At 43.0% G+C, this 25,520-nt stretch overlaps 3 protein-coding genes across 9 annotated transcripts in view; 1 reads left to right on the forward strand and 2 right to left on the reverse strand.

The window, feature by feature from the left end:
* Window positions 1-12,478, reverse strand: part of LOC117765368 (cyclin-dependent kinase 17-like) — a 38,913-nt gene extending 26,435 nt beyond the window's left edge. For 4 of the 7 annotated variants that reach the window (XR_004614563.1, XM_034591902.1, XM_034591899.1 and 1 more), the window contains exons 1-3: window positions 12,067-12,478; window positions 6,914-7,073; window positions 3,491-3,655 (exon numbers count right to left, since the gene is read on the reverse strand). Coding sequence is in view for 6 of the 7 variants with exons in the window: in XM_034591902.1 (XP_034447793.1) it covers window positions 3,491-3,655; window positions 6,914-7,043 (295 nt within the window). In the remaining variant the exon portion in view is untranslated. The remainder of the gene's footprint in view (window positions 1-3,490; window positions 3,656-6,913; window positions 7,074-12,066) is intronic. The other 3 variants (XM_034591905.1, XM_034591904.1, XM_034591901.1) reach the window with 2 other exon arrangements.
* A 2,170-nt stretch (window positions 12,479-14,648) lies between these two features.
* Window positions 14,649-25,326, forward strand: LOC117765345 (transmembrane prolyl 4-hydroxylase-like). The gene is made up of 9 exons (XM_034591840.1): window positions 14,649-15,447; window positions 16,092-16,173; window positions 20,930-21,126; window positions 21,266-21,356; window positions 22,322-22,484; window positions 22,586-22,771; window positions 23,130-23,220; window positions 23,409-23,532; window positions 24,193-25,326. Exons 1-9 carry the CDS (start codon window positions 15,064-15,066, stop codon window positions 24,405-24,407), a joined length of 1,533 nt encoding a protein of 510 aa, XP_034447731.1. The 5' UTR covers window positions 14,649-15,063; the 3' UTR covers window positions 24,408-25,326.
* Window positions 16,223-18,573, reverse strand: LOC117765346 (secreted frizzled-related protein 5). The gene is made up of 4 exons (XM_034591841.1): window positions 17,849-18,573; window positions 17,184-17,359; window positions 17,015-17,101; window positions 16,223-16,912 (listed from the first exon to the last, which is right to left on the reverse strand). The coding sequence occupies exons 1-4, from the start codon at window positions 18,409-18,411 to the stop codon at window positions 16,593-16,595; spliced, it is 1,146 nt and encodes a 381-aa protein (XP_034447732.1). The 5' UTR covers window positions 18,412-18,573; the 3' UTR covers window positions 16,223-16,592.
* Window positions 25,327-25,520: the final 194 nt, after the last annotated feature.

A 25,520-nucleotide genomic window follows, 5' to 3' on the forward strand; every position in this document is an offset into this window, starting at 1 on the left:
CTCCTCTTGTGCTGGTCCCAAATGCTTTATCCCCTCCTCTCTTTCCTACCTACTCTGAAAATCCCCGGAATCCTTGCGGAGCATCCTTTACCCTTAAGCGAGCCGCAGCAGCACACATAAAAGCTTAGAAGACGAACTACATAAAAAAGGAGTCCACTCCATTGTTCTTATTAAACCCAATCTGGGAGTGAGCGTGGAGGGTTAGTGTGAGTAAATGGATGGGTGAAGGGGGGAGAAAGAGGGCAAGTGGGCCACAGGGATTAATGCAGTGTTAATGCATTACATTAAATCCCTGGCACAAACAAGGTCTCTCATGGTGCACAATACACAGGAAGAGATAAGGCTGGTCTGAAAAGCTTTCCATCCTTTATCTTTGCCCCATTCTGATTTTATCGGGGGGTTAAATATAGCATTTGGATATATGTGGTGAGAAAGAGGCAGAGGAGAGAAAAGAACGAGGAGACATCTGTGACAGTATCAGGAATAGCAGCCCGGCCGCGACGTGTTCCGAGAGGAGCCGGGCAGCTTTTCAGCAGACTCCTCTCTCTCAGCAAAACAGACAGGAGGTGCCGACTAATCCTCAACAGTGCAACCAGACATCTTCACAGAGGGGGAGAGGTGAGTCGGTGGCAGAAAAAGCTGGAATGAAAAGTGCAGTGTTCGTCTTTCCTGCCTGTAAGTACAGTGTGCACGGTGGTGGGAGTGAGCGTTGGCCCGGCTAGCAACAGATGAATCACAAACCTGTAAAAGCGCTCCGTGCGCTGGCTACTGGCCCAACACCTCTAAAACGCACGGATAACCCTACAGTCAGCCCTACTCAGATGAAAAAACGTAGTTAAACGAATGGGGGTGGATAGAGCAAGTCTGAAAAGGAGGGAGAGAAAGCAGAGAAAGGGTGGGTAATCTGCAGCAGGAGAGAGAGATTGCATCATCATGTTGCTCTATTAAAGGCTGCGACGTGCTCCGACTGCTGAGTGGCACGCAGTGAGTCAGCGAGACCAACCAGTGGGAAACACACACACACACACACACACACACACACACACACACACACACACACACACACACACACACACACACACACACACACACACACACACACACACACACACACACACACACACACACACACACACACACACACACACACACACACCCTCTTAACATTTCAAACTACACCTTATCAAGGTTTTAATAATAGAGTAGCATCTATTCTCAGGTCTGAGTCAAGCTTCGCCCTTTTTAAAGGCTTTTAAGCTCATAGACAGCTGTGGACTTCACAGTCACTCTCATATATTTCTACACATTTCCCTGTCAGCAGTAGACAAAAGCCAAACGAAAGAAGAATGACTGCTTATTTATTACCTCCGCCAAGGAGCTTTCACCGATGTCTGATTGTTAGTTGGTTTGTTTGTCAACAGATGAACAGATTTCATCTAAGTTGGTAGAAGGATGAGACGTGGGTAAAGGAAGAATCCATTAAATATGGGCAAGGATCTGAAAAAAGGTGAATTTATTATCACTTTTTTCAACATTGTGAGTTTTTTGACACTTTCACCAATTTCCCAGGGAATAATTCATGGATCTTGATTTTTTTTTGATTTTTTTAAACCAGAACTGATATTTCTGAGTGTGCAATGCAGCTTTATTTAATTTAAGGGGACTGTTGGGCCTTGGTGGAGGTAAGCGCTCTATTGAGTGCCATTCATTCAATTTAATTATAACATGTCCCACTGGGAACATGTCAGAAAACCGTTACTGTCTTTGAATTAACATTGGCCAATATTGTCACTATGATAATTAGATCTGCTTAACTAAACTATCATTATAATCAGTAACAGTCAGGCACTATTTTCCATATTCTCAAACTATCATCTCTTATGCTCTGCATTGGAAATTACTTTAAACATGTAGATTTTTCATGTTCTAATATCTGTCATTAACTACATCCATTATAGTATTGGCTGCATCTGAATACTATTAAATTGTACTGTATGTAGTCTAGATCTAGTAGTAAGATCTTCTTGTGGATTTAGGCAACATTCAAGGACTTTGGCTTCTTTTGTCAAAAGGAAAATTATGTTTTGTTGAAAACATTTTTATACTGTTTTATACTAAAATGTATTGTTTTGTATTGGTACTGAAACTCAGATATCATATCAGCAACAGCACTGATGTTCAAATGAAACCCACCCCTATGCTGCTGTCCATATTTCTTTAGGAGGATCATATAAAGCCCCGACAAGGAACTTAAAATTTTCTTAGATTTTGGCTCCTCTCTGGACAAACACTGTAATGTTTCTATCGTCTCCTGTCTTAGCCAGCGTGTGTTTGTTTTTAAAGGAGTGAAAAAAAGACAAACAGGCGTTTGCAGGACGCAGAGCAATGAGGTAATGTTTCTTTTGTTGCTGTATGATTGATTGCTGTAATACGACAACATTATAATTTAGTTTTAGTGCTGTTCATGAGGTGGTCGGACCCAACCACAGACAATGAGAATAGTTCATAGAAAAATAAAATGTTGTCTCTGATTGTCTCCCTTTGCTGTTGTAGGTCATAAAATGTCAGCAATATTAAAATGAGACTCTGTGTAGTACGTTTAAGTTTCATAAATCACACTCTTATCACACTCCAGTTACAGGACTCGTTATCTTGTCAGCCAGAGTTCAATGAATCAAGTAGTCTTGTTGTGATCTATCAGCAGTTCATGCAGCCAAGGACTCGGGGGATACAAAGTACAAAGCTAATAGAACTCCTGAAGGAGCCATTGTGGAACTTCCGATACCACTCAGCCGGCCGCTCCCTCCTTTCATCTGTACTTTTTCATTTCTCCCTCCCTATCGCTCAGCCCCCCTATAAATCCATCTCTCGCTGTTTTCCAAGCTTCATTTCATTCTCAACCCATCGGACATCTTCAGCTCCTCCCTTTCCCTCCATCCTCGACTTTCCCCTTCCTTCCTGATGTAAGCCGTTCTGCCACAGTGGGAAATGAGATTACTGGGATCCATGGAACCACAGACAACGCGTTCCGTTACATAATGCAGAGAGACAGAAGGAAAAAGTGATCGAGAGTGCGGGGGTGTTGTGAACACGTGCATGCATTTGTGAATGTTGGATTAAGGTCATTAGTGTTTTTAGCCTTTTAGATCTGTGGTAAATGTTGGGCGGATATCCAGTTTGTGACAGTAAATATGTTTTTGCACTCGTACATGTACTGACTGTAGCTGTACAATTTTTACATTTAACAATATCAGCTTTGTAAATGTAGTTGAATATAAGGAAATATACAATAGGAACACTCAAAGGCAGTACACACAAAAATTACCTGAAATATAAGAACAGTAATTCAGTAAATGTAATTTGTTATTTTCCACCACTGGTTTTTGCAGCTATATGGTTGTTGTGTGCTTATGATTGCATGCATAGATCACTGTGTTAGTGTGTGTGAGTGTGAGTGTGAGTGTGAGTGAGTGTGAGTGTGAGTGTGTACCCAGAGATCCAGTCCTGTGCAGGCTCAGGTAGGCTCTGTCTCTTTCCAGCCCCCCACCTGGTTCTCTGCGCAGGGCGGTGCGGCCCAGATGACCAGCGTACTGACGCAGGAAGGAGGGAGCACTATGGGAGGCAGGAGGGTGCATGGCGCACACCACCATGGGCTCTGAGACACACGATGCAGACGGACAGCCAGGGACAGGAAGAAACAGAAAAAAGAGAGTATACCAGAGAAGACGAGAAGGAGAAGAGAAAACTCCAAAGGACAGCAGGTGGACAAAGTGAGAGGAGAGAAAAGGCGAGGCAAAGTAAAACGGGAAAATAATGAATGAAAAGATGGAAGAAAAGCGGGGAAGGGTGGACAGAGGCGGCAAAATACAAACAGGCAGATGGCAGGAATTGTAGGAGGGAACAGGAGGAAAAGAGAAAGAGGAAAAGAGACGACACAAGGTCATACACAGAGCAGACACAGAGAGGCAGCAGAACATGTAGGAACAGTACAATATGTAGTGCTGCGAGATAAAAGGGTGGGAACACATACAGCTGCGGTACTCATGTTAGAGGAGGGAACAGTCGTGGCACACAGAAAAACAAGTAACCATGGAACGTATATAAAGTGTGTGTGACGTGCGTCGTGGAAAATATGCTGAGTCATAGGGTGATCAAGAGAACAGAGAGTTAAAACAAAAAAAGAGGCATGCACATGAAAAACTAGCAGACACACTGTAGGAAACAGACCACAGAGATAAGGGAGAATCCAAATCACTGACGGGGGGACTGGAAAATATATTAAGGAAACTGAATTGAAGTCTGTGGGTCTTATTTTAAGCTTATGGACAAATAAAAGGCTCTTTCAAAGCTAAATACCCTCACAAACCCTGTCAGGACGCATACATCAACGTTTCCTTCACCTCTCTCAAGCATTAATGATTCCTTTTCGCAGAATGTGGTTGGAAGCCCACATGTCACATCTCCTATCTTTCATAATAATCCCCAATTTCCTGCACATTGCACTGTAAATTCCACTGTGATCCCAGAGCATCAGAGTTTAATGTTCTCCTAAAATCCTCACACAATTCCCTCCCAGTCTCTCGCCTCCAGTAACACCCATCTAAGTCCTCCAAGAAAAGGAACCCGATCTGAGGCCAGCAGCAGCCTCAACATGGTTTCTAATTAGCACTTTGAAAAATGTAAGAATTTTTTTTCCCACCACCCTTTTGCACCATCTGAGTAAGATGTATAGAGATGTGGGGGGTCAGGAGGGTGATACAGCGAGGGAAAAGGTCAACAGAGGATGATAAGTAAAAGATGTATAGCCGTGGTTAAAGTTTAATGTCCCTCGCCTCATCCCCTACATCACTTCCTCCATCCCACTCCCATCCCTCGCCTCTTCCTTGCTCCTCGCGCTCTCTGGAAATGTACTCACTCAGCTCGCGCTGTTAAATACGAAAGAGAGGGAAGTAAAAATACGAGGAAGAGAGGAGCGATGGCAGGGAATGAAATTAATCAGGTGGATATAGATGTTGCAGCCCAGGAGCTGGAATGACAGCAACACCAAACAAACATTATCGCTGCTTGTACCCAAACTCCGAGCCAATACATCTAGCCCAAAAAACAGACACAGCTATATTTGAACACTGAAACGTGTCTGGCTCCTGATTTTGTCTTTTCTCTTTGACAAGAGAACGGCACATCCGTGTGTTTAATGCTCTATGCTCTGACCTGGTTTCTGCCTGAGAGCAAGATAAAGACGTGAACACGCACCAAGATGGATGATCACACACACGCATCATGTTTGTATGTCAGGTGAGGACTCTGCGGACCTGCAGTCCTGAAAGTTGCCCACCAGATGGCACCCAGACTTTCTGAGAATGACGCTGCTTTTTGCACATTCTTCTCCGATATGAAACATTTTCTTAAACTCACATGAAAACACAAATTGACTAATCAAATTGACAACGAAAGGTTGTGTGTTCAAATACATTTCCAGTGTGCTACTCCTGTCAGTCTGATGAAGTGAGGTGAACAGTGAAGTGATGGTGACAGAAGTGATGATGAGGTGAGGATGATGAATGTTAACATGGCTCCAGTGAGTGTGAAAGTTCAGGTGAAGCATTCTGAGAGTGTGTGTGTGTGTCTTTTTGTGTCCTCATAAGAGTTTCACATTTTCCTAAATGTTAACACACAAACATTTTTGAAACATGAGCAGTGTCTCAATTCAGGAGCCGCATCCTTCGGAGGCTGCATTTAAAGAGTGATTGCGCCTCAGGGGCACAACTAGGCTGTCCCAAATACGTCCTTCCACCCCCGAGCCCGCAGGATGCTACCCGTTCCAACATATCCCGTGATTCATTCCGCTTCAGATGCTAACTGTTTTACAAAGAGGTAATGGCGGCTGCAAGTGAGACAGAAAAGTACCTAACATGTGTACCTAATGGTACACATGTTTTTTTTAAAAAAACGTTTTTAATGAACAGAATAACTTTTCCGTCCATAGCTCTGTTGCTAGGCGACAGCTTTAAAAGGCGGGACAAGCTGAATTGAGACACAGCTATGGACATATACTTACATACGTCCACTGACGTATGTAAACTGAAAATAAACTGAAAATATAAAACTGAAAACATACAAGAGTGAAGTACAGTTCAATAAATTTCATCAGCTCCCATAACTTTATACGACTTTCATGCATCTCCTGCAATAACCAGTTACAACCTCTAGTACACCATTATTTTCAATCAGTAAATGCTGAAAAAGAAGACATGACATCTTGAAATGTTGGAGGAACTATGAAACTGCTCTTTAAATCACGTGGCTTGCCTGCTCCTGTGTGGTGAAGCACTCACCATAACTGATGCTGTAGTTCCACTAATCATTGTGTGACTCCCAAGACGGTTATGGAGGTGACAGAGCTTCTCTTCATCATAAAGGCAATCCGTGCTACCCCACCCGCCATATAAAAGCTTTTTCTTCTGTTAAAGCTAGGGTTGGTAATCCTGGAAAAGCTTGCAAGAGCAGGCTACACCCTCTCGTCAAAGCTGCGGCGCCAAAACACAGGAACGCGCACTGACAACTGCTAGAAGACGACTTTTCTGTGACTCCCTCGCTAACTTCTGGTGATCACCTCTGCTTCTGCTGTGCATGTCTCATCGGCTAAAGACTCTTGCCATGTGCAGTTAGAGCATCGGCAGGCAGTAACAGACAGGTACACCAGGAAATACTTTTACTCAGCCTCAATGAAATGATCGGTCGTGGACGACTTTAGTTATTGATGGCTATTGGGACTTTAATTTCAACAAATAAGATAAAAAACAACTTACCAACCCTAACTTTAAGAACTAAGTTACTCTACTATGGAGTTAATGCATACATATTATATACTTGTGTATACCTGCATGGCAGCGTACGAGTTTACGTGTCTCACCATTGTCCCTGGCTGTGGTCGGCTCGTCCAAGGACATCTGTTCTGCCAGTTCAGACAGTGATTCGTCGACGGGCCGAGCGCTGCGGAGAGACATGGAAAGCCTCCGCTTGATTATCTTCATCCGGTCCATCTTCTCGACCACTACACCGGGGCCCACAGGCTGAGGAGGAGGAGGGGGACACAACAACCAAACAACATCATCATTATAATCATCATCATCATCATCATCATCATCACCGGCACCACCTGCATCCCCATCATCACAGTAATAGACATTGTTCTCATTACAACCATCAACGGATCCACGCTGCCCCGTTTAATCTTCATTGTACAGTCAAACTACCGCAGTGCAGCCTCGGCGCATTTTCTGCAGTTCTTTGGGCGCCCGACGATTGTGTTTGCTCACACAGCGTGTTCTCATTGTTATGTATCCCAAGTGCAAACATTGCAGAATAAAAGAAAGTAAATGAGAGAGAGAGACAGGCCTAGAGAGACAGATGAAAAAAAATGACATGTGAATGGCTGACTGTGACGGTCCCCAGCTGGTTGAGACAAGAGCAGTTGAGATGTGATTGAAGCACATTTCATTCCATCAGCTATCCATAATGATGTAAACCAACATCTAATGTATTCTAATGCAATGACACAAGAATTAAGTTCTTCATTATCTGTGGCTGACTCTTTTGCAGTCCTTTGACAAAATGACAATGACAATATGAAGTTGGTTTTAAATACTCTGCAGCATAAATGTGGTTAAAGAAGAGAGAAGCGTCCCATCCTTAAAATAAACGTTGAGAAAAGTACACATTATTTTTCCAGCAAAGTGCTCTTTATATTCAATGGCGACCCAACTATGTGTGTTATTTGGTCAGTGAGCTTTCAACGTTACATATTGTAAAAAGTGCCCTTCAGCAGACATTTAAAATACGGTTATATGTACGTTTGCATAACTGTGTGTTGACTGGCCTGGAGGTAGAGTATTTCTGTCTCCTCTCCACTTCCTGCTCTTTCCATCTAACTCATAAGGGCTCGGGAGCTGACGTTCACAAGTCCGTACACACACACACACACACACACACACAAACGGCACCCCCTGCCATTCTCTTTGTGTCCAACCTTGGAGGCTTCAACAAAAGCCATTCATCCTTTCAGGCTCTCAGTCTTTCAGGCCTATTAGAGACAGGCAGTGCTCTGAGGGAATTCAAATCCTCATTCAGGACGACTGGCTTTATTTCACCAGAAGATGCGTTTCGGCGAGTATCCATTGCTATCAACGTTGCCTCTGCCAGTTTACATGAGCCCAGTTGGATGTATGAACCTCAGCCGAAATGAAAAAACATAAAAAAGTTAGAGAAGGAAACAATAGAGTGAAAGGGCAGCATCTCATGCATTCATTTCATATCATCAGTCACCCCTGGATTATCACTATGAACGACTCTACCTCCCCCCTCATTTGCATGTTTTCCCATTCTTCACTAGAGAATAATAACGTGCGGACGAGAAGATTGGATTGTCCTCAGGCATCCTCGTCCTCCAGAATCACAAATGACTCATGTTATGTGGGAACAGCCGATAATACAATGCACACCTAATAACCCAGATAAATGTTATCAACACACAATTGCCTCCACCATTGCACACACACAGACACACAATAGTGACTAATTTCACAGTCGTCTTATCTCTGTTGCAATAGCCCACACCATAATGCAGTGGGAAACTCATTACCCAGCAGGCCATCGAGAGAAACACTTCAGGGTGCCACTGTATGTTAAATATGTAATTGAGATCTCCTATTTTATTTATACAAAAGGTGAAATATGGTGGAATCTGTCCTGTATGCTACAGAAAAATAAGCTCAAAATTTACTAATAACTTTCTACTTCTTCCTGATTTTAATAAGCTTTTAAATTTTTGATTAGCTTAGAATCATTGTGCATTAATTATATAATCTCTTTGATCTTTTATTGTATTTAATTATTCAAAAACACAAACATTTCTGCCTGATGAGTCCATTAAAGTTGCTTTGTGAAGCTAAATTAAGTTGCGATATCGGTTTAATATTTGCTACACTGCTTCACTAGTAGCTCAGTGCAAATAAACTAAACTAGGCTGCATTTAGTACAAGACTTATAATAATGTAAAACACTTCCAGAGAGTTTTAGAAGAGTAACTGTGGCCTGGTGCTGACGGACGTGGCAACGTGAGGAGGTTGGTGGAGGCACATCAGTGAGTGGGACTGGACATGTGGCTCCATGTGCAGGACACACTCACCACACACCATGAAAACCGTGAACACCTCTGATACATAACTCCCACCCGACAGAGGGACTCACTCCAGAGGATGTAGGACGCTCTTACTCACAATACACTTTTAGTTTTAGTTGTGCTTGAACAAACTATACCGCGCGCTTGATAAGTTCACCATAGAGGGTTAACAGGCAAGTGATACCAAGGAGTGAAGAAATAAAACCTTCCTCCAACTTTGCACTCAGTTATAAGTGTGTCTGTGAGCAGCCTGTCTGTGTCGCACATCTGTTTCCACATGTATATGTCTGGGTGGTTGCATGGATGTGGTAGCATGGAGGTGAGGCCAACGGACACACCCCCCGAGGAGGTCAGAGGATGACCACAGTCGGAATTTATTCAAGACACACACCATTTGGGTTGCTAGGTTACAGAACGAGGCTGGAACCGCAGCTTCTGTCTCCGATGGGAAAAGATTTTATTTTAAAAAGGAAACAGAGCCGAGAAGAGCCGAAAAGCTGAGAATTCACAATTATCATCTCTCTGTCTCTGTCCTATATCCCCAATCCCACCCCCTCTTCACACACACACACACACACACACACACACACACACACACACACACACACACACACACACACACACACACACACACACACACACACACACACACACACACACACACACACACACACACACACACACACACACACACACACACACACACACACACACACACACACACTTTAAATTGTAAGAAACTTCCAGCCCTCCGGTGCTTGGGATGCCACACAGCACTGCAGCATGCGATCCTTGCCAGCTCAGCTCTGGGATTCCTCTGCCTCTTCTTAGACTCTCCGAGGTTTAAGAAAGAATCGACCAGAGGACCTGAGTCTGCAGTTTTTTATAAGAGCAGAGGTTTTTGACAGCTTGTGTGAACGAGGGATTATTTTAGTTTTAACCAGATATTGTCTTAGCCCTTTGCTTTGCATCACAAACAAACAGGCATTCTTCTGCAATTCAGTGGCACATGAATTACACGCATGCATGCCCACAAATACAATGTGGCAGAGGGAGCAGGCACTCAGTGGCACTCAGTACGCTGCTTGGCACAGTGGCCTGAGGATGAATGAGTAATGCACAAATCTGCCCAACTACAGAATCCTACACATGTCCACACAGATAGACCAACAGATAACCCCAAAAGAAGCATCTTGTCTGTTACTTAACCTGAAACTCCAGAGTAAAACATGAAAATATTTATATTAATTTAACAAGTTACCAAAAGAAGCATGAAAACAAAATTGCAAAAAGATCAGAAATGCTTCCAAAAATATGGAGGTAGAGTCACTGAAGCTTTTTCTAGGATTTTAGGGAGAACTGATTCAAAGTGCAGAAATATTCTTTAACTATCCCAATTCTAAAACTTCAGTTGGGGCTAAATGATGTTGCTAAAATCCATATGAGGATGTGGGACAAGGATGCAATATATGTATGTTATTTGCTTTGCAGAGTGAAATTGTATGAAAATATATAGTAGCCTAATCATTGTCATCGTGATATGATTCCACCCCAAGTTGGTAAAACACAATGTTGAGTAACTGGCAAGACAAAACTTCTTTACTAAGTATCATTATTATAAAAACTGACTTTTTGGTGTCCGTGAGCTGGGGACATTCCCTGGTTAATAAATGTCACAATTTAAACCACAGAGGGGTGGACAACTGCTGACATTCAAACATAGAGGACATAGATGCAGGGGAAACTGCACAGTAACTGTCACGGTGCCAAAAAGTAAGACTGTATAATCCCTAAAGTGGTGAAATTATGTATATTTTGTAAAGGTTGAAAAATATATACCAGAGCCCTTATCAACACTTTAGTAAGGGTGTCATTATTGTAATAAGGCAGTTCTGGGATGAAATATACACAGTAAAAACACACGGTTGTTATTGGTCTGGGGTTTATACTGAGATGTTGCTATTGGAGAGCAACACAAGGGCAAAGGCACTGAAGGATGCGCATGATTGTCAATCTGGACGTCCCACACCGAGATGGACATAAATAATTCAGTGCTAAATGATACCCTAAACATGCTGCTCAGAAACACACATGTGATTTTCAGCTATAGGTATAAGTGCTTCACCTGTACTGGGGTTAAAATACAGATGGAAATCGATGGAACACCCACGAGGTTGTGCACAACACTGCAGGACCGCAGCTCTGGACCGGACTGACGGTGTCCCGGGTTTAACTCTGCCGCAGGCCGGGCGCACATACGTGTGCACCAAATGTCACAGGACTCGTTGTAAACTCGCGGTGATGGTTCGTGTTTGGCCTCATCGCCACAGAGATTCCTCCACCTCCACCTTCCCACCAACCAAACCAGGCCTTTTTCGGTCGGCTCCTCTACTCCCCGTGTTTTCCTGACACACGTATCCGGGTGGAGGAGAGTCAGGCAGGGCAGGGGAAAAGTTGCACAGCCTCCCGGCGGCCCACCTCTGGAGCTCGAAGGGGAAACAGGAGTGGGATCAACTAGTTTTAAAACGTGTGTTTACATGTGTTGGAGCAGCACAAAAAACGATAGGTTTCAAGTACAGTACCCTGGGGAATTAAAAGCGAGTCGGTTATCCCGTTCCTGGTGTTTCTCACTTTGCATTTTCTGAGATTTGGGATTTCCTGCAGCGAGAATCTTGAAAAGAAAAGTACTCGTCAGGCTCACAGACGCGCAATTTTACGCAGCGTGATCCATTCCCAATAGACACGTTTGTTTTCAACGAGTGGGGACTGAACTCCACCTGCAGTGTCGGGTCAGGTGGTGGGACCCGTGTTTGTCTCCATTGTTGTCCCGGCACTGACATTAATGTGAACACACAAACACACACACACACACCGCTGCCACTGACCTGCTTGTGTCGGTGCTGCAGGAGACTATTGTTCCACTCGCGTGTGGTAATCCGGGGCAGCAAGGGGATGGATCCACTGCGACAAGTTCCTTCAACTACTTTGCAGTGCAAAAAAAAAATACACGGCAGATCGTGTGTTCGGCCGCCGGATGACTCTTAACCCAGCGTCTGGCGGTGTGTCGCAGTGAGTCCTCGCCTGCGTGGCTGCATCGTTGGCCCGTCACAGTGCGGCATCCGCCCGTACTTTCACTCACTCTCGGCACCGTCCCGTCCGGCGACGATCAGCCATGTCTCCGCCGCTGCTGCTGCTGCTGCTGCTGCTGCTCCTCCTACTGCTGCTGCTGCTGGTGGTGGAGGTAGAGGTGGCTCCCTAGTGGAAGCAGTGGCGTGATCCCGGAAAACACCGCAAGGGGTGTGCGTGTTACTTTTTTAGGGGCGGGGCGGGGGGGGGCAATGTCCGGTCACCAATGAGGCAAATCGTCATTGCTGATTGGTCCTGGTTAAGGTTTTCGGGATAAGATGTGAATTGTGGGTAGTTTAAGTTCGGGTCCTGGTTTAGTTGAGGGATACGGTTTTGTTTACACTGTCCACAATGAATGGAAGGCAAAGCAAAGTCCTGATAATAATAGCTGTGCAAACCTGTGTGTGTGTGTGTGTGTGTGTGTGTGTGTGTGTGTGTGTGTGTGTGTGTGTGTGTGTGTGTGTGTGTACTCGTTTTTGTTGCCTTCTTTTCCCCACTACAAACCATGACCATATCAGGACCAGTTGACCTCATGGGCACCAAAGGCAATGAGGCAAAAAGTCATTGTTGATTGGTTAGGGATAGGGTTTTGGTTAAGCTGTCTAAAATGAATGGAAGTCAAGTGGGTGTGTGTCTATTTAAGAAAGGAGGGGTCGAATATATTCATTTTTGGGGGGGTTCAGTGTCACCGGGGAAATTAACCCTCATTACCCCAGCTCCTTTCCCATCTAAATATGCACCTCAGAGAAAATGTCCTGGTAAATAATTCATGGTTTCAAAAAATTATGGAAATAAGACAGTAATATCAGTACCCACCACTGCTTACGTGGCATCAACATGAGTAGCAATAGCACACGGTTTAAATGAATCAGGAGGACATGAGATTAAAACACAGGATGATTTTCTTTTGATGGCCTGTAAAATGGCTACCTGGGTGACTACTGTGAGGAGATAATGCCAAGATTTCCACCTAAAATGCTTTAAGTGTTCTTGTTTTTTGTGTTTCATAAAATAATAGTGGGTGAAACCAAATTATTATTTTTCCTTCCAGAGGGATCACCTGAATCCCCAACAATTACGTCGACAGTCACACAGATGACACAGCAAACACAGTTGATGAGGAGGAGGGCTAGTCTTTAGCGCCACCTTGTGGTTCATGTAAACAACAGCAGCATGTTTTCATTCATTAAGCTGAAGTCATTCGGTTGAGAAAATCCCACAGAGCTACTTTCAGCTTTTCCCCGAATTTGCAGCTAGAGATGGAGAGAATTATAAAAGATGGCAAAATATCATGTACATTTTATTAATCAACAAAAGAATAATATACTCAGTTACATCAGAAATGTGATGATACATACATTTCATGGTAACTGAGCTGGTTTAGTAGATAATTTAGGTTAGAGCACATCTCTACTCAAAGCAATGTATTCTGGATGTAAAGTTGTAAATAAGTATGATTCAGCTGATTTAGAATTACAGCGGATTCTGGTATATTTTTAAGACTAAACATATTTTTCTTAATTTAAATGTATGTTAATATAATTACGAGCTCGAAGGGGATCGATGCAGTCTCACACAACAGTCCTTGTGTTTATGATGTTCAGTTTTTATTGAAAATGTTTCAGTGATATGTCGATCTTTTTCGGAGGATTTTCTTTGTGGTACTTTTTGTTGCATTACAGTGAGGCCTAAACTACGTCTTCCAAATGACCATGGGATGAGCAGGTTCAATCAACATCTCAATTGAAACACAACATTATAACCATGAAGGTTGGATTTATTTCAAGACTGTTGTAAATGGACAGAGTTACACAACTGATTGCACAGTCTATGTAACTTAAAATGTAATATAGTATTTGAGTTATTTCAAGATACTGATATTTGCTCCACAGATAATTATTCATATTTCTACACATCATTTCTGTGGAATAAGAAAGCATTTAGCTGATAGTTTATGTAATTAGCATTCTCTCCATTTGAAGATAAAACCATTACATGATCTATTGATTAAAGTTGATCAGAAGAACATTAGTCAGTGATTAATAATGTTCATCTTTTGATGATTATCATCAATGATTATTGCCTTACATGAAGGTCAACTGAATATTCCTGGATTATTAGCCTCTGGTATTTATAAATGTTTCCTGACTTTTTAAACATTTAATGAAAAACAAAAAACACTTGACTTTACTTGTATTAAAGCTTCTTTGCATGGTATAATTCGTAGTTTTATATAAATAAAGAAAACCAGAGTACATCTTCCACTTCTTGTGTGACTGATAAACACCTACTTCCTCATCCAGGTGGGTTTTTTTCCCTGTGGCGTCGACCGCTAGAGGTCGCTACCGGTTACCTGACGCGGGAGCAGCGCCCCCTCTGCAGTCGTTAGCTTCCCCCTCTTGTTGTTAGCATGGCGTGTTGTTAGCTATGGTTGTTAGGCAGGTTGTCAGGGGCAGCGCTACTGCCCAGTGAGCTAACAGGAGATTAAGGGACTTTAGATAATGATGACACATTCATTCATAAAAGGAACGGACCGATGCCGTACCCGTTTCTCCCCCCGGGCCTGGTTTGTTTCTGTGGGTAAAAGCAGGATCCACAGCGTCGGTGTTTATCGAAACAGTCGGAGGTGTGTGGTGGGGTTGGACCCGTAAGCTAGCTAGCTTTGTTAGCGTTATCGCAGCTAGGCGTAAAGGGACGTGACCCAGTAAATAGACACCCCCAGGTTTCCATTGTGATTTATTAGCAATCGTTTGAAAATGCAAGAGATTGAAGAAGATATGTTGGAAGAGGAGGAGGAGGAGGAGGGGGAGTCCGACGGCAGCGAGAATCCATCATTGCTCCCCTTCAAACCCCCCTCACGCGCCACTCGACTGCACATCGAGAGAAGCAGTGTCTGCTCTCGGGCTTATTTCGTCGTGGTCATGGTCTTCTTCCATGTGTACATCCTGAATGTCATCGCCCTGCTGCTCTACGTGCACTACAACAACGGCCCCGGGGATCTCGTGAGCGGCGCCGGGACCCCCTCGGCATCAGTAGGCGGGGGTGGCAGCTCCCTGCCCCATCCTGCCCCGGCTCCCACAGAGCTGCATGTGCAGGACCACAGTCAAAGTTTCAGTCTGCCTCGCATCGAGGGAATACGGGTAAGAAAAGTGGCATCGGTTCAGTGCAAGGCTGTTTGCCACTTGCACATCACTGATGGAAAGAGTCCTACAGTGCAGTGTGTTACCCTGGTATAAGTATGGGGTACTGATATTAAACACCCTAGTGAACATCAAGTAAGCGTTTGGAAAGAATAGGCCCTATTGTCTACAATACAAGTTTTACTAATAGCAAAGGTCCACTATATATCTATACATTGCTTATGCGTTGTGTTCACCATTTTGTCCTATATTCTAAAATTACTCCCTCAGATTTGTAAAATGTTTTTCTGTTCATCAACTGTTTCTCATTCTTTGCCCATGAATAAAAGTTTAAAACCACCACCGTCTCTCAGGACCGAAAACCAGTCTTTAAACTTAAAGAAAATCATGATTTCACATTTATCATGATAGTTATTATCGATATGAAAATCTTTGTCTTGATATAAATCTGGGACATACGCGGAGCCCTATGTCAGTACAGAAAATAAAAGAACTCAGTTTAAGGATTTATTGCTTACTTCCACCCCCAATACATGCTATAAAGCCATTGTCACTGCAACAATAATGTGCATGCATGATAAACATCCGTTGATCTGAATCCCTGTGTAGTCATTGTGTTGATAATGTCTCCTGTACCTCTGCAGGTTGGACATGTTCAGCAGGTATCCCTTGTCCCACACAGTTCGCATGAGATGAGGACACTGAGCTTAAAACCTCTGTTATTTGGTAAGTACAGTGTGGTCTTTGGATGAGATGAATGAATGATTCATCAGGCTTCAGAGAACAACGTTTAATTGATCTCAAAGTCATACAAATATAGACCAGCAATATTTACTTTAACTTCACAGATACTGTACATTTTCTACCTTTACACATTTTGTTTCTCTGACCTCCACTGCCTGAGAGGCAGTGTTGATACTTCATGAGCTCCTTTGTGACCAGCATATTGCATATTACCTCTTCCACACCCACAGAAGTCTGAATTGTTTGAAAACACTAGAACAAGCAGTATTTACAGTCATTTGCTCCTGGTTAAATCTTATATATGCTACCCATATGCTCCCTCTAACCATAGCTGTTTATTCACAATTGGTCTTCTTCACAATTCAGTTCTTTCAGTTAATTCTCTAAATGAACACATTATCTTAGCTCCTGCATCTGTGCTGTTTCCATTTGCGCGTAGCTCCCATCAGTTTCTTGTCCCGTCTTTGCCAGGCATAAGCCTTATTTACCACCAGACGCCCCCCCTGCACCGTGCCTGTCACTAGGAAGTTTCCGCCTTGGGGGTGGTGTCGTGTCATGTTCTTTACACAGGTGGCGTCCCTCTCTAGCCACAGCTCAATGTGCGAGCGTATCTGCCCACCTAACAGGGGTCCGTGCTTCAGAACATCCAGTTTGGCAGCCAATGAGAACTGTGAAAGGCTTCCAGGACTGTACTTGAGCCGCGTTAGACGCAGTTTCACAACTGGGATGTAAACAGATAAATATATGTTATTTGTTGTACTGAATTATTGAAAAACATATAAAAGCGATCCAAGTAAAGAGGTGGAAGAATACAGATACTCACCAAAATCACTCTTACAAAAAGTCTCCAGAGTATCTCTTGAAGAGGAGGCCTCCTCCAGTTCACAGTCACGACAGCTCGCCAGAGGTACTGAAATATTTAAACGACTAATTAAATCGGTTGATAAATGAAGTCAGCTCAGCCATTTGTCTGTGTGTAGTCAATGTCTGACCTCTCCGCCCCCCTGTGTGGACAGTGGTGTTGGTAATGGAGGAGATACACATGAGATGGTCTGCAGGATACTGGTCACAACGTAGAATTTCTGGCCAGGGGTAGCCATAGCAACTCATGATTGGTGCACAGCTGTCCCGTACAGACTCGCACAAACTTCTGCAGGGTGATATAAACCTGATAAAGTAGAAATGGAGAGGGAGCATGGGAAGTGCTGAATGGATGAAAGGGTATGAATCAATAGTGAAGTGTTAGAGAACAAACAACACTTGATTAGATGCCATTTGGTTGCTTGTTTTTGTTTCTCAATCAGAGAGGTGCTACTGTGACTAAAAGGAGATTATAGGGCTTTAACGGCTTGGTTTGTGTGTGAAACTAGGGCCTCTCCCCAGAGACTGACACAAATTTGCATTGCTTTCAAAGGGGTGTTCACCCTAGAAAATGCTGCTGCTATGTAACTTTGTAATTAATCTAATCTAATATCCTAATTAAAGCTGGTAATTCTCTGCCCACAGCAATGGGGATTTTACTCTTGAACCCCAACTACTACAGTTCTGCAATATCAACATTTCTTTTTCATTTAAACAGACAAAAAGTCAGTGTGACTTGAAGAGGTTGACAATATATGGTTACAGGAAATAAAAAATCTATTATAATTACACTTACCTGTCAAGGCAGATGGGTGCAAATAGAGAGCAGAGAAAGATGCGGGCATCGGGGTGGCACTCTCTTGCTAGTAGTGGCAACCAACTGGCACTCTGTTGTATAGCCTCAGCTGGAGAGTCGTGTCCCAGCAGGTTGGGCATCCTCATAGTGTCATAACCAATGTTTTGGCACAAGGCCATGCCGGCTGGGATAGGCACGCATCGAGAGGAACTGCGGGGCTCCCATAGTCCACCATCTCCTATAGAAAGCATGGATCTGAGTCCGGCATTAGCACCAGAGTCCTCCTCACCAGCTCTTCCTGCTGCAGCTCCTGGTCTAGAAACACGAGTATTTCCAAATCCAGTTTCTGTGTTGCCCTCTATACTTGCTTTATCTTTTACCCCAGATCTAACCCTACCTTCAGTTCTCCCTCTGTCTCGTCCCTCAAGTCCTGCCCTTGCTCTACCAGCACCAGGACCAAGCGCCAATGTGCTGCTAGGCCCCGCAAGCAGAAGGAGAAGTAGTGCCAAGGCTGAAAGGAAGCACTTTCTGGAGCTAAAATGAGGACAGAGCACTGAAGTCATCCTGATAGCGCAGTTAGAAAGTAGGAGAAATCCTGCAATGGGTCTCTTGAGTAAAAAACAGACTCCTGTGTAGCAGTGCAGGAGAGAGTGGCAGAATAGGTGTATTTATAGTGGGCAGTGATTACATTTGCATAGGAAGGGTTAAGGGGAGGTGTAGAGAACAGCCGGGAGAAGGGGCGGGGCACACATTAAATGGTTATAAGAGATCAAGGTCCACTCGTATTTATGAGCAGATTTAGAGTGTTTGCCCCTAATAGTAAGGACACAGTCATCTGCCCCCAAGTCGCAGCAAAAATATGACCATGTTAGAGAAATTAATCAACAGAAAAAATCTCTCAAAGTGACAGGACCTGTTAGACCTGCCTCCAAACACTGTGTGTGTGTGTGTGTGTGTGTGTGTGTGTGTGTGTGTGTGTGTGTGTGTGTGTGTGTGTGTGTGTGTGTGTGTGTGTGTGTGTGTTTTTCAAATAAAATTGGTGCTGTCTTGCTGTGAAGCCATGGCCTGATTCCTGTTCAGACAAGCAGGTCACTTCCTTTCCGGGGGAGAAAGAGAGACGATGGTGGGAGGGGAGGGAGAGAGAGAGGCTCAGTCCCCCCTCATTCATATCAGTTATCCAGATTAATGAGGGCCAACTGGACAATAGGGATTAACCAAGTGGGTACGGTGTAAAAGACACGGGCGATAAACAAGGCCTCTACTGTACAGGCCGGAAGCCTTTTATTAAGAGGGTTAATGACTAACAGACGTAGAAAGGTCGATGGAAGGGAGCCATGAAACACTACTGCCTTCACACAAGGTTTTGGTAATTCTGATAGAATACATCAAATAAAATATGACCTTCACTATGTTCTAGCAAACCCATGCAGACCTAAAAGAAATAATCCAGGAAGAGGAACCTCATTCTCAGGAGACCAAAATAGAGAAATGGAACAGTTCATTTTGGAACAGTATCGTCTAATAATAAATAGGTTTAAAATAAAAAGGGTACACCAAGTTCTGATTCTGTTACTTCTTTAAAGTAATTGATATTGCCAATTACTGTGTCCCAGAAGCCTGCGCTGTTCCTATCTTCCTTTGGGAAGTAAAGTGTCATCACTCATTATGCCTCCTAGTGGGATGTGGGATAGGCCACAACACAAATGACCCACTGGGGAGTGACGGAAGGGAATAGCTTCGGCTTGTTATAGCCTATATGAACTGTATGGCGTAAGTAAATTTCCTTTGCTTAAAATATGTGGGAATGAGAGGTATTCATATTAAGCCACATGTCATGTGCTTCAGCTTCCTTTTACCACACTGATATTAAGTCCTTATATTAAACTCTTCTCACCCTTTAGGGTCTCCTCATCCAGATCATATGATTATTAGCATACACTGATCAAAGCATCTCCAAATTGCCCCATCACCCTGAAAGGCTTTGTAGTCTGACAGATCAAACCAGCACTGTTAACCCACATATTTTAATCCACTTAAAGGCCACTCACTCATTCATTCACCATTTCAGGTATAATGCAAATGCTTTACACTTGTATGTCGCCAGAGGTTGTAATAAAACTTAAACGCTCCTTTCAGACGTGCACTGAACTATACTGAATATTCTTCAGAGTTTCTACTGTCAGCCCCTGAGTAAACACTCTGGAGAATGTCCAAGTGTGCCCATGTGAGAATACATCAGCAAGCAAGTTTGTGTCTCAGGATGAACAAAATTTGCGAAACACGTAGAAGACATGTCAACTTGGAAAGACAATGACATTCAAGAGCTTTTGGTGTTAAGAGCCAACGCCATATGCCAATGATGTCGATGTGCTGTAAACAAAAACATGATCTCTCTACAGTGCAATTTATACGTCATGTCCAGCCTCCTTTATGCTCTACCTCGACGCCACCCTTCGCCTGAACGCTCAGGAGATTTGCCTGTGGTTGTGAATGCTTCTGACTCTGACAATCTCCTGCTGTGTTTTTTATGTGAGAGACAAGTTCTCCATATTGTGTCTCATTGCATCTTGGGTCACACCTGTACTTAAAGCTGTTTAAACGGAGCGTCTGGTGCTTGGGTCCATCTGACACCAGTCTCCTGAAAAGAATCGTAACATCTGAATATGTGGGTCATTATCCAGTTAATCTGTGAACAAACCCAGAATCTTGATTAAGCCTTGTCTCTGTAAGCCATCTTGTCTGGGTAGACTCACGGTTGGTGGTTATTCTGAAAATATGGACCTTTCATTTTAATGACTGTATTCAGGAAAGTCTTGTTGTGTGATAGTTGATCAGTGCTTTAAAAATTTTGCAATTAAGATATGCTTTTTTCAGTCTCTCCTTAGCAAAACCTCCACAGGCTCCATATAATTTGCAACAGGAAATCACATTGTGTGCATTGAATGAATGAGTAATGTGAAATAAATGTGTTCCTTTTTCAAATTAGCATCTTTGAGAGGGATTGATATTATCTAATTACACATCCAAGGCAGCAGTGTTTTCTAACGTTTGCCACTATTGTCTTTTTCCTGTTCTCACCAGAGATCCCTGGCTTCCTGTCAGTGGAGGAATGCCGTGTGGTGGTGCAACTGGCTCAGCTCAAGGGTTTGATGGAGAGCCAGACACCGTCACCAGGCCAGGGACAAGAGGAGTCCAACCAGCCACTACTTTCTATCAGCACAGAGGAGGTCTTCAGTCTGTTGGACCTAAACCAGGACAGGCTGCTGCAGAAGCAGGAGGTGAGAAGATACAGTCAAACAAGCTGAGAGGAAATAGATTTCCTGAAAAGATCCCAAGTGATGAATAATTAGATGAACTGTCACAACAATGTTATGTATTTCTGTTAATTTGAGATAAACATTCTGGTCTCTTCTCCAGATTGTGAGTCACTCACGTTCTCGAGATGGAACATGGTTGAGCCCAGACAACCTACGACAGATACTCACTGGCCTGGAAGCTCGTCCAGCAGGTTTGTGCTCATGTGGTTTGTGTGTGAGTCAGTACATTTTAGGCTGTTTTGCAGTACAGTTTTGAGAAAGTACTTAACATCAGTGAAACTCAGTTTTGGGTAGAAAGTACAAGTCTGAAATAAATCCATGACACATTTAAAGAAAGTAAATGTAACTTGAAACCACAGAGGTTTTGATTTCACCCTCTCCTTTTTTTTGATTGTGGGTTTGTATGGGTACTATTGATTTTTAACAGTTAGCTGAAGTTTGTTCTGGTCCAACTTCTGTGCTTTCAAAAGACAACTTTTTTCAGTTTCATTTTTCCTTCAATTAGTAAATTCAGTTGTTCAAAATGAAGATAATGTCAGATTCAAGTATGTAAATATACTGGACTAATCTCCTTCTGTTAAACAGTATGTGTGAGAGTTCTTGCAGCGGTGTACCCTCCAGTACAGTAAGCTGCTGATTGGTAGCTGTGATTGCGTGCAAGTATTTGTGAGTGGCAAGGCCGGAAGAGGGGTGACACAGTTTTGTACACATCGCAGTCCGGATGTGCCTCATCCTAACTCATTAAAGGCTGATTATTCTCCAGCCCCTTCTCTTAATTCCCCCCCACGGATCCCCTGTATCCCCCCAGCTCCCACCTCCACACTCTTTCGTTAACCTATCCCCCTCTCCGGTCACCTCTCCTCTGGCACCCCAGAGCTATTGTTGCGGCTGGGGCGCGGTCCCCCAGGGGAAGTGACGGGGGCCAAACGTTCACTCAGCTGAGAGTAACAACACAGGGTCGGACAAAGAGGGAAGGAAGGGAGGAAAAGAGAGAAACGAGCTGTCATAACTTACTCGTCACTACATTGTCCAAGAATTCGAGATTTAATTGGAATCGTGGAAGAATTTCACAGGGCTCAATTAATATCCGTATTTATGAGTTAGTTAAATTTTTTGGTCCAATTAAGGATTTTGTGTTTGCAACTGTGTCTGGCAGGGTTGCTGACATTGGAGGACTTTAGGCGTGTTTATGATATGTCACAACGTCCAGGACAACAGCAAAATGGAAAGCTCCGGAGTCAGTTCAAACAGAGAAACAAACATACGTGGCTTTATCAAGGTCTGGGATCCCACCATGTGCTGCAAACACTCAGGAACAGGTACATATAAACACACACAAACACACACTGTCATGTTGTTAGTAGCCCATACACTCATGTTTGATAACATACTATTTTACCCCCATATGTCTTTAATTCAGATTAATCAGTCTGACACGTCTACCCCCTGCGCTGGTTGAACTGACTGAGCCACTGCAGGTGATTCGCTATGAGCACGGAGACTTCAGTAATGCCCACCATGACAGCAGCCGTTCTCATTCAGACACAACATGTGCACACACGCGACTGGCAGGAAACACATCTGCCCTCACAGAGGTCTCCTGCAGGTACGACATGTGCTGTTTTTTTACTGAACATTTTGAGTAGTTTTCACAGTTTAGTCATCCGCAGATCATTTGAATAATCTCCAAATTATCTTAGCTCTTCTTTTTTATCTTATTTACTAATCATACGTATGTTTATAATAAATAATACAATATTCCTCTGTATGTATTTGTGGATTTTTGTGTAAAAATTGTAGGATTCCTGAGATTATAATCAGTATTGGACATCATTTTTATCTCACCTGTTTCTCAAAACAAATCCTTCCTTTTAAACAATATAACTTCTCTTTTGGGTTTTGTGAGAGACACTTTTTCACTATTATTATGATTAGTCACTTTCTTCCTTGTTTTTTTCCCGTAGGTATCTTACTGTGTCGTTCTACCTCAGCTCTTTAGAGGAAGGTGGTGAGACCTCCTTTCCCGTGGCAGACAATCGTACCTATGACGAACAGGTGAGTGTGAAGTCATAAACAGTCCCAACCCTGCTTTTCTTTTTTCTGCTGTGAAATGATGACAACTGTGCATAACCTGAATGTTGCTGATAAGACAAAGACATGACAAGGAATCTGACACTTACGTGGGCAAAGTGTGCCAAAACAAATGATTGGACATGAGGCGTTTACAGTTTTGTGTGTCCTAGGCACTGGGCCAGGATGGAGTTGATTTGACAGACACCCAGGAGACATGTGGCAGAGGGAACCTGAGAATAAAACCAACTGCTGGGACAGCGCTCCTCTGGTACAACCATCTCTCTGATGGGAGAGGTAAGAGCAAAAAGTTGTAGCATAGACGCACCTAGTGAACGCTCCATTATGTTGATCAGGGGTCCTTTAATGTATGAAAATCAAATCCCATGTCAATTTACGTTTTTCTCACAAGTTCTGTGTGGATTCTAACTTTGTAGAAGTGAAAACTTACCACATTTAAGTTCTACTCTCATCATCTTGATCTCAAAATATGTCATCCACATAAATGATGTGAGCGGAGTGAGAAAATGACTCGTAGGAAGGATCTGTCTCAAAAATTGGGGAGAAAAGGAAGTTTGCAGGCAGGTGGTGAGGTGAGAGTTTACAGGGGAATACATCTTCGAAAGGATGTGTTTAAACTACTCTGATTTCTTCTGCCCTTTTCTCTCCTTTTCTGTCTTCTGTTCTCTCCATTTTCATTTTCATGTTTCTCTCCTGGTTGTTCGTTTTCTGTGACTTTTCAAATTGTGGCGACTTTCATCATAATAGCGCCAGTATATCACTTGATAGTACAATCACAATAGGGTGGTTTTATCTGAAAAAAGTCTGGTGTTATCCCCAGAAGTTTATTGGGTCTTGTTGTTAAAATATATCTGAATTCGTTCACCTCTCTCCATTAGCTACTTCTCTCATCCCTCCTTCCTAAATGGCTTTCTTCTTCTCCCATGCCTTCCCTAGGTTGGATGGGCGACTTAGATGAGTATTCTCTGCACGGCGACTGCCCGGTCAGGCGTGGGGTGAAGTGGGTGGCCAACAGCTGGGTAAATGTGGACCCAGATCATCAGATGCAGGTCCGCTACCAGAGACTAGTTGCTCAGAGGCACACAGCTAAGTCCACCCGGGAGGAGCATTACCAACCTCTCTCACACAGTGACCTCCACCAGGATCTATAGCCGGCCCTTTTTAATTATAACACAATGCAACGCATCATCAAAACTGAGTCATTGTTGCATCTATGAAGCTGGTGAGTCCTGACGACCTTTCTACAACATCAGAGGAAGTTGTAGTTGAAATGGAAATTGCACAACATAACATCCTGGACATTTTCTTTAAATCTGTCTTTAATTTTGATACAGATTTATGTCTGTCAGATGCAATGGTTTCCTCGCATTTTATTTATAATACATTACTAGAAGATATACATGAGTATGAATGCTATTCTCTATTTAATTGAGCCTTAAATATAATATCACTCCCTCAATTTAGTATAACAGATATCTGTGGTTACGGATTGGAGAGTTGGAAAAGATGCAATCAGTCATTATGTAAAAGATGAACCTTCTTACCTGCCTTCCATTTTATTTTTACGAGGCATCTGACCCCGTTGCAAGTCAGCATTATTTATTGTTATAGAGTTATAAGCTGTTGTCACAAGCCATATCAGTATAGTCATCGATGAATGTTTTCCTTAGGGATATTATTCGTGAGATTATGTTTGATTGTTCTGTTCTTGGGCTTTTTATCATGAATTGTTATTTAATGACTTTGCCACATCAAGTGCAAATGCAGGACTGTTCCAAACTGGACAGACAGATCAGTTGTCACACTGGCTGTCGGAGGCCAGTCCTTCAGGTATAATTCAAACTAAGGTCTTTAATATTTAAACTCTTGTGGTTCTTATCCTCACAACTCAAACAAACTTGTGTTTATTTATATTTATTATTTAATTTAAAGTATTTATTTGAGTGTTATTTATTACCACCTCTTGGGGATTTTTAATTAAAGGGAGGAATATTTATTACAGTTTGATGTTGCACTGAGTTTGTCACTGTATTTGTTCTATGTTATGAAATATATAAAGCAGTGTTTTAATAGCGGTGTGTGTGTGAGTGGCGTCATTTGTGCAAATCTGATGTTGACACTAGATGTCGCCCAATATCAAATACAGCAGCTCAAGCTTTATGGGCTGTTAAACATGAGATAGTTCAGAATGTGGTCTTAACTGTAGTATAATTTACTGGTGCTCTGTCTGCATCATGTCAGCACCAGTTCCCTTAATGATAAGA

This window comes from Hippoglossus hippoglossus, chromosome 7 (assembly GCF_009819705.1).
Source record: "Hippoglossus hippoglossus isolate fHipHip1 chromosome 7, fHipHip1.pri, whole genome shotgun sequence".
NCBI classification, from domain to species: Eukaryota; Metazoa; Chordata; class Actinopteri; order Pleuronectiformes; family Pleuronectidae; genus Hippoglossus; species Hippoglossus hippoglossus.

Bases quoted from the DNA above. Each gene is read 5' to 3' on its own strand.
- LOC117765346 (XM_034591841.1), bottom strand. From the start codon at position 18,411: ATGACTTCAGTGCTCTGTCCTCATTTTAGCTCCAGAAAGTGCTTCCTT. The intron at 17,360-17,848 runs GTAAGTGTAATT...CTACTTTATCAG, and splicing joins GCACCCATCTGCCTTGACAG to GTTTATATCACCCTGCAGAA. The intron at 16,913-17,014 runs GTGAGTATCTGT...TTTACATCCCAG, and splicing joins TTTTTGTAAGAGTGATTTTG to TTGTGAAACTGCGTCTAACG.
- LOC117765345 (XM_034591840.1), top strand. From the start codon at position 15,064: ATGCAAGAGATTGAAGAAGATATGTTGGAAGAGGAGGAGGAGGAGGAG. The intron at 21,127-21,265 runs GTGAGAAGATAC...TCTCTTCTCCAG, and splicing joins GGCTGCTGCAGAAGCAGGAG to ATTGTGAGTCACTCACGTTC. The intron at 22,485-22,585 runs GTACATATAAAC...TCTTTAATTCAG, and splicing joins CTGCAAACACTCAGGAACAG to ATTAATCAGTCTGACACGTC.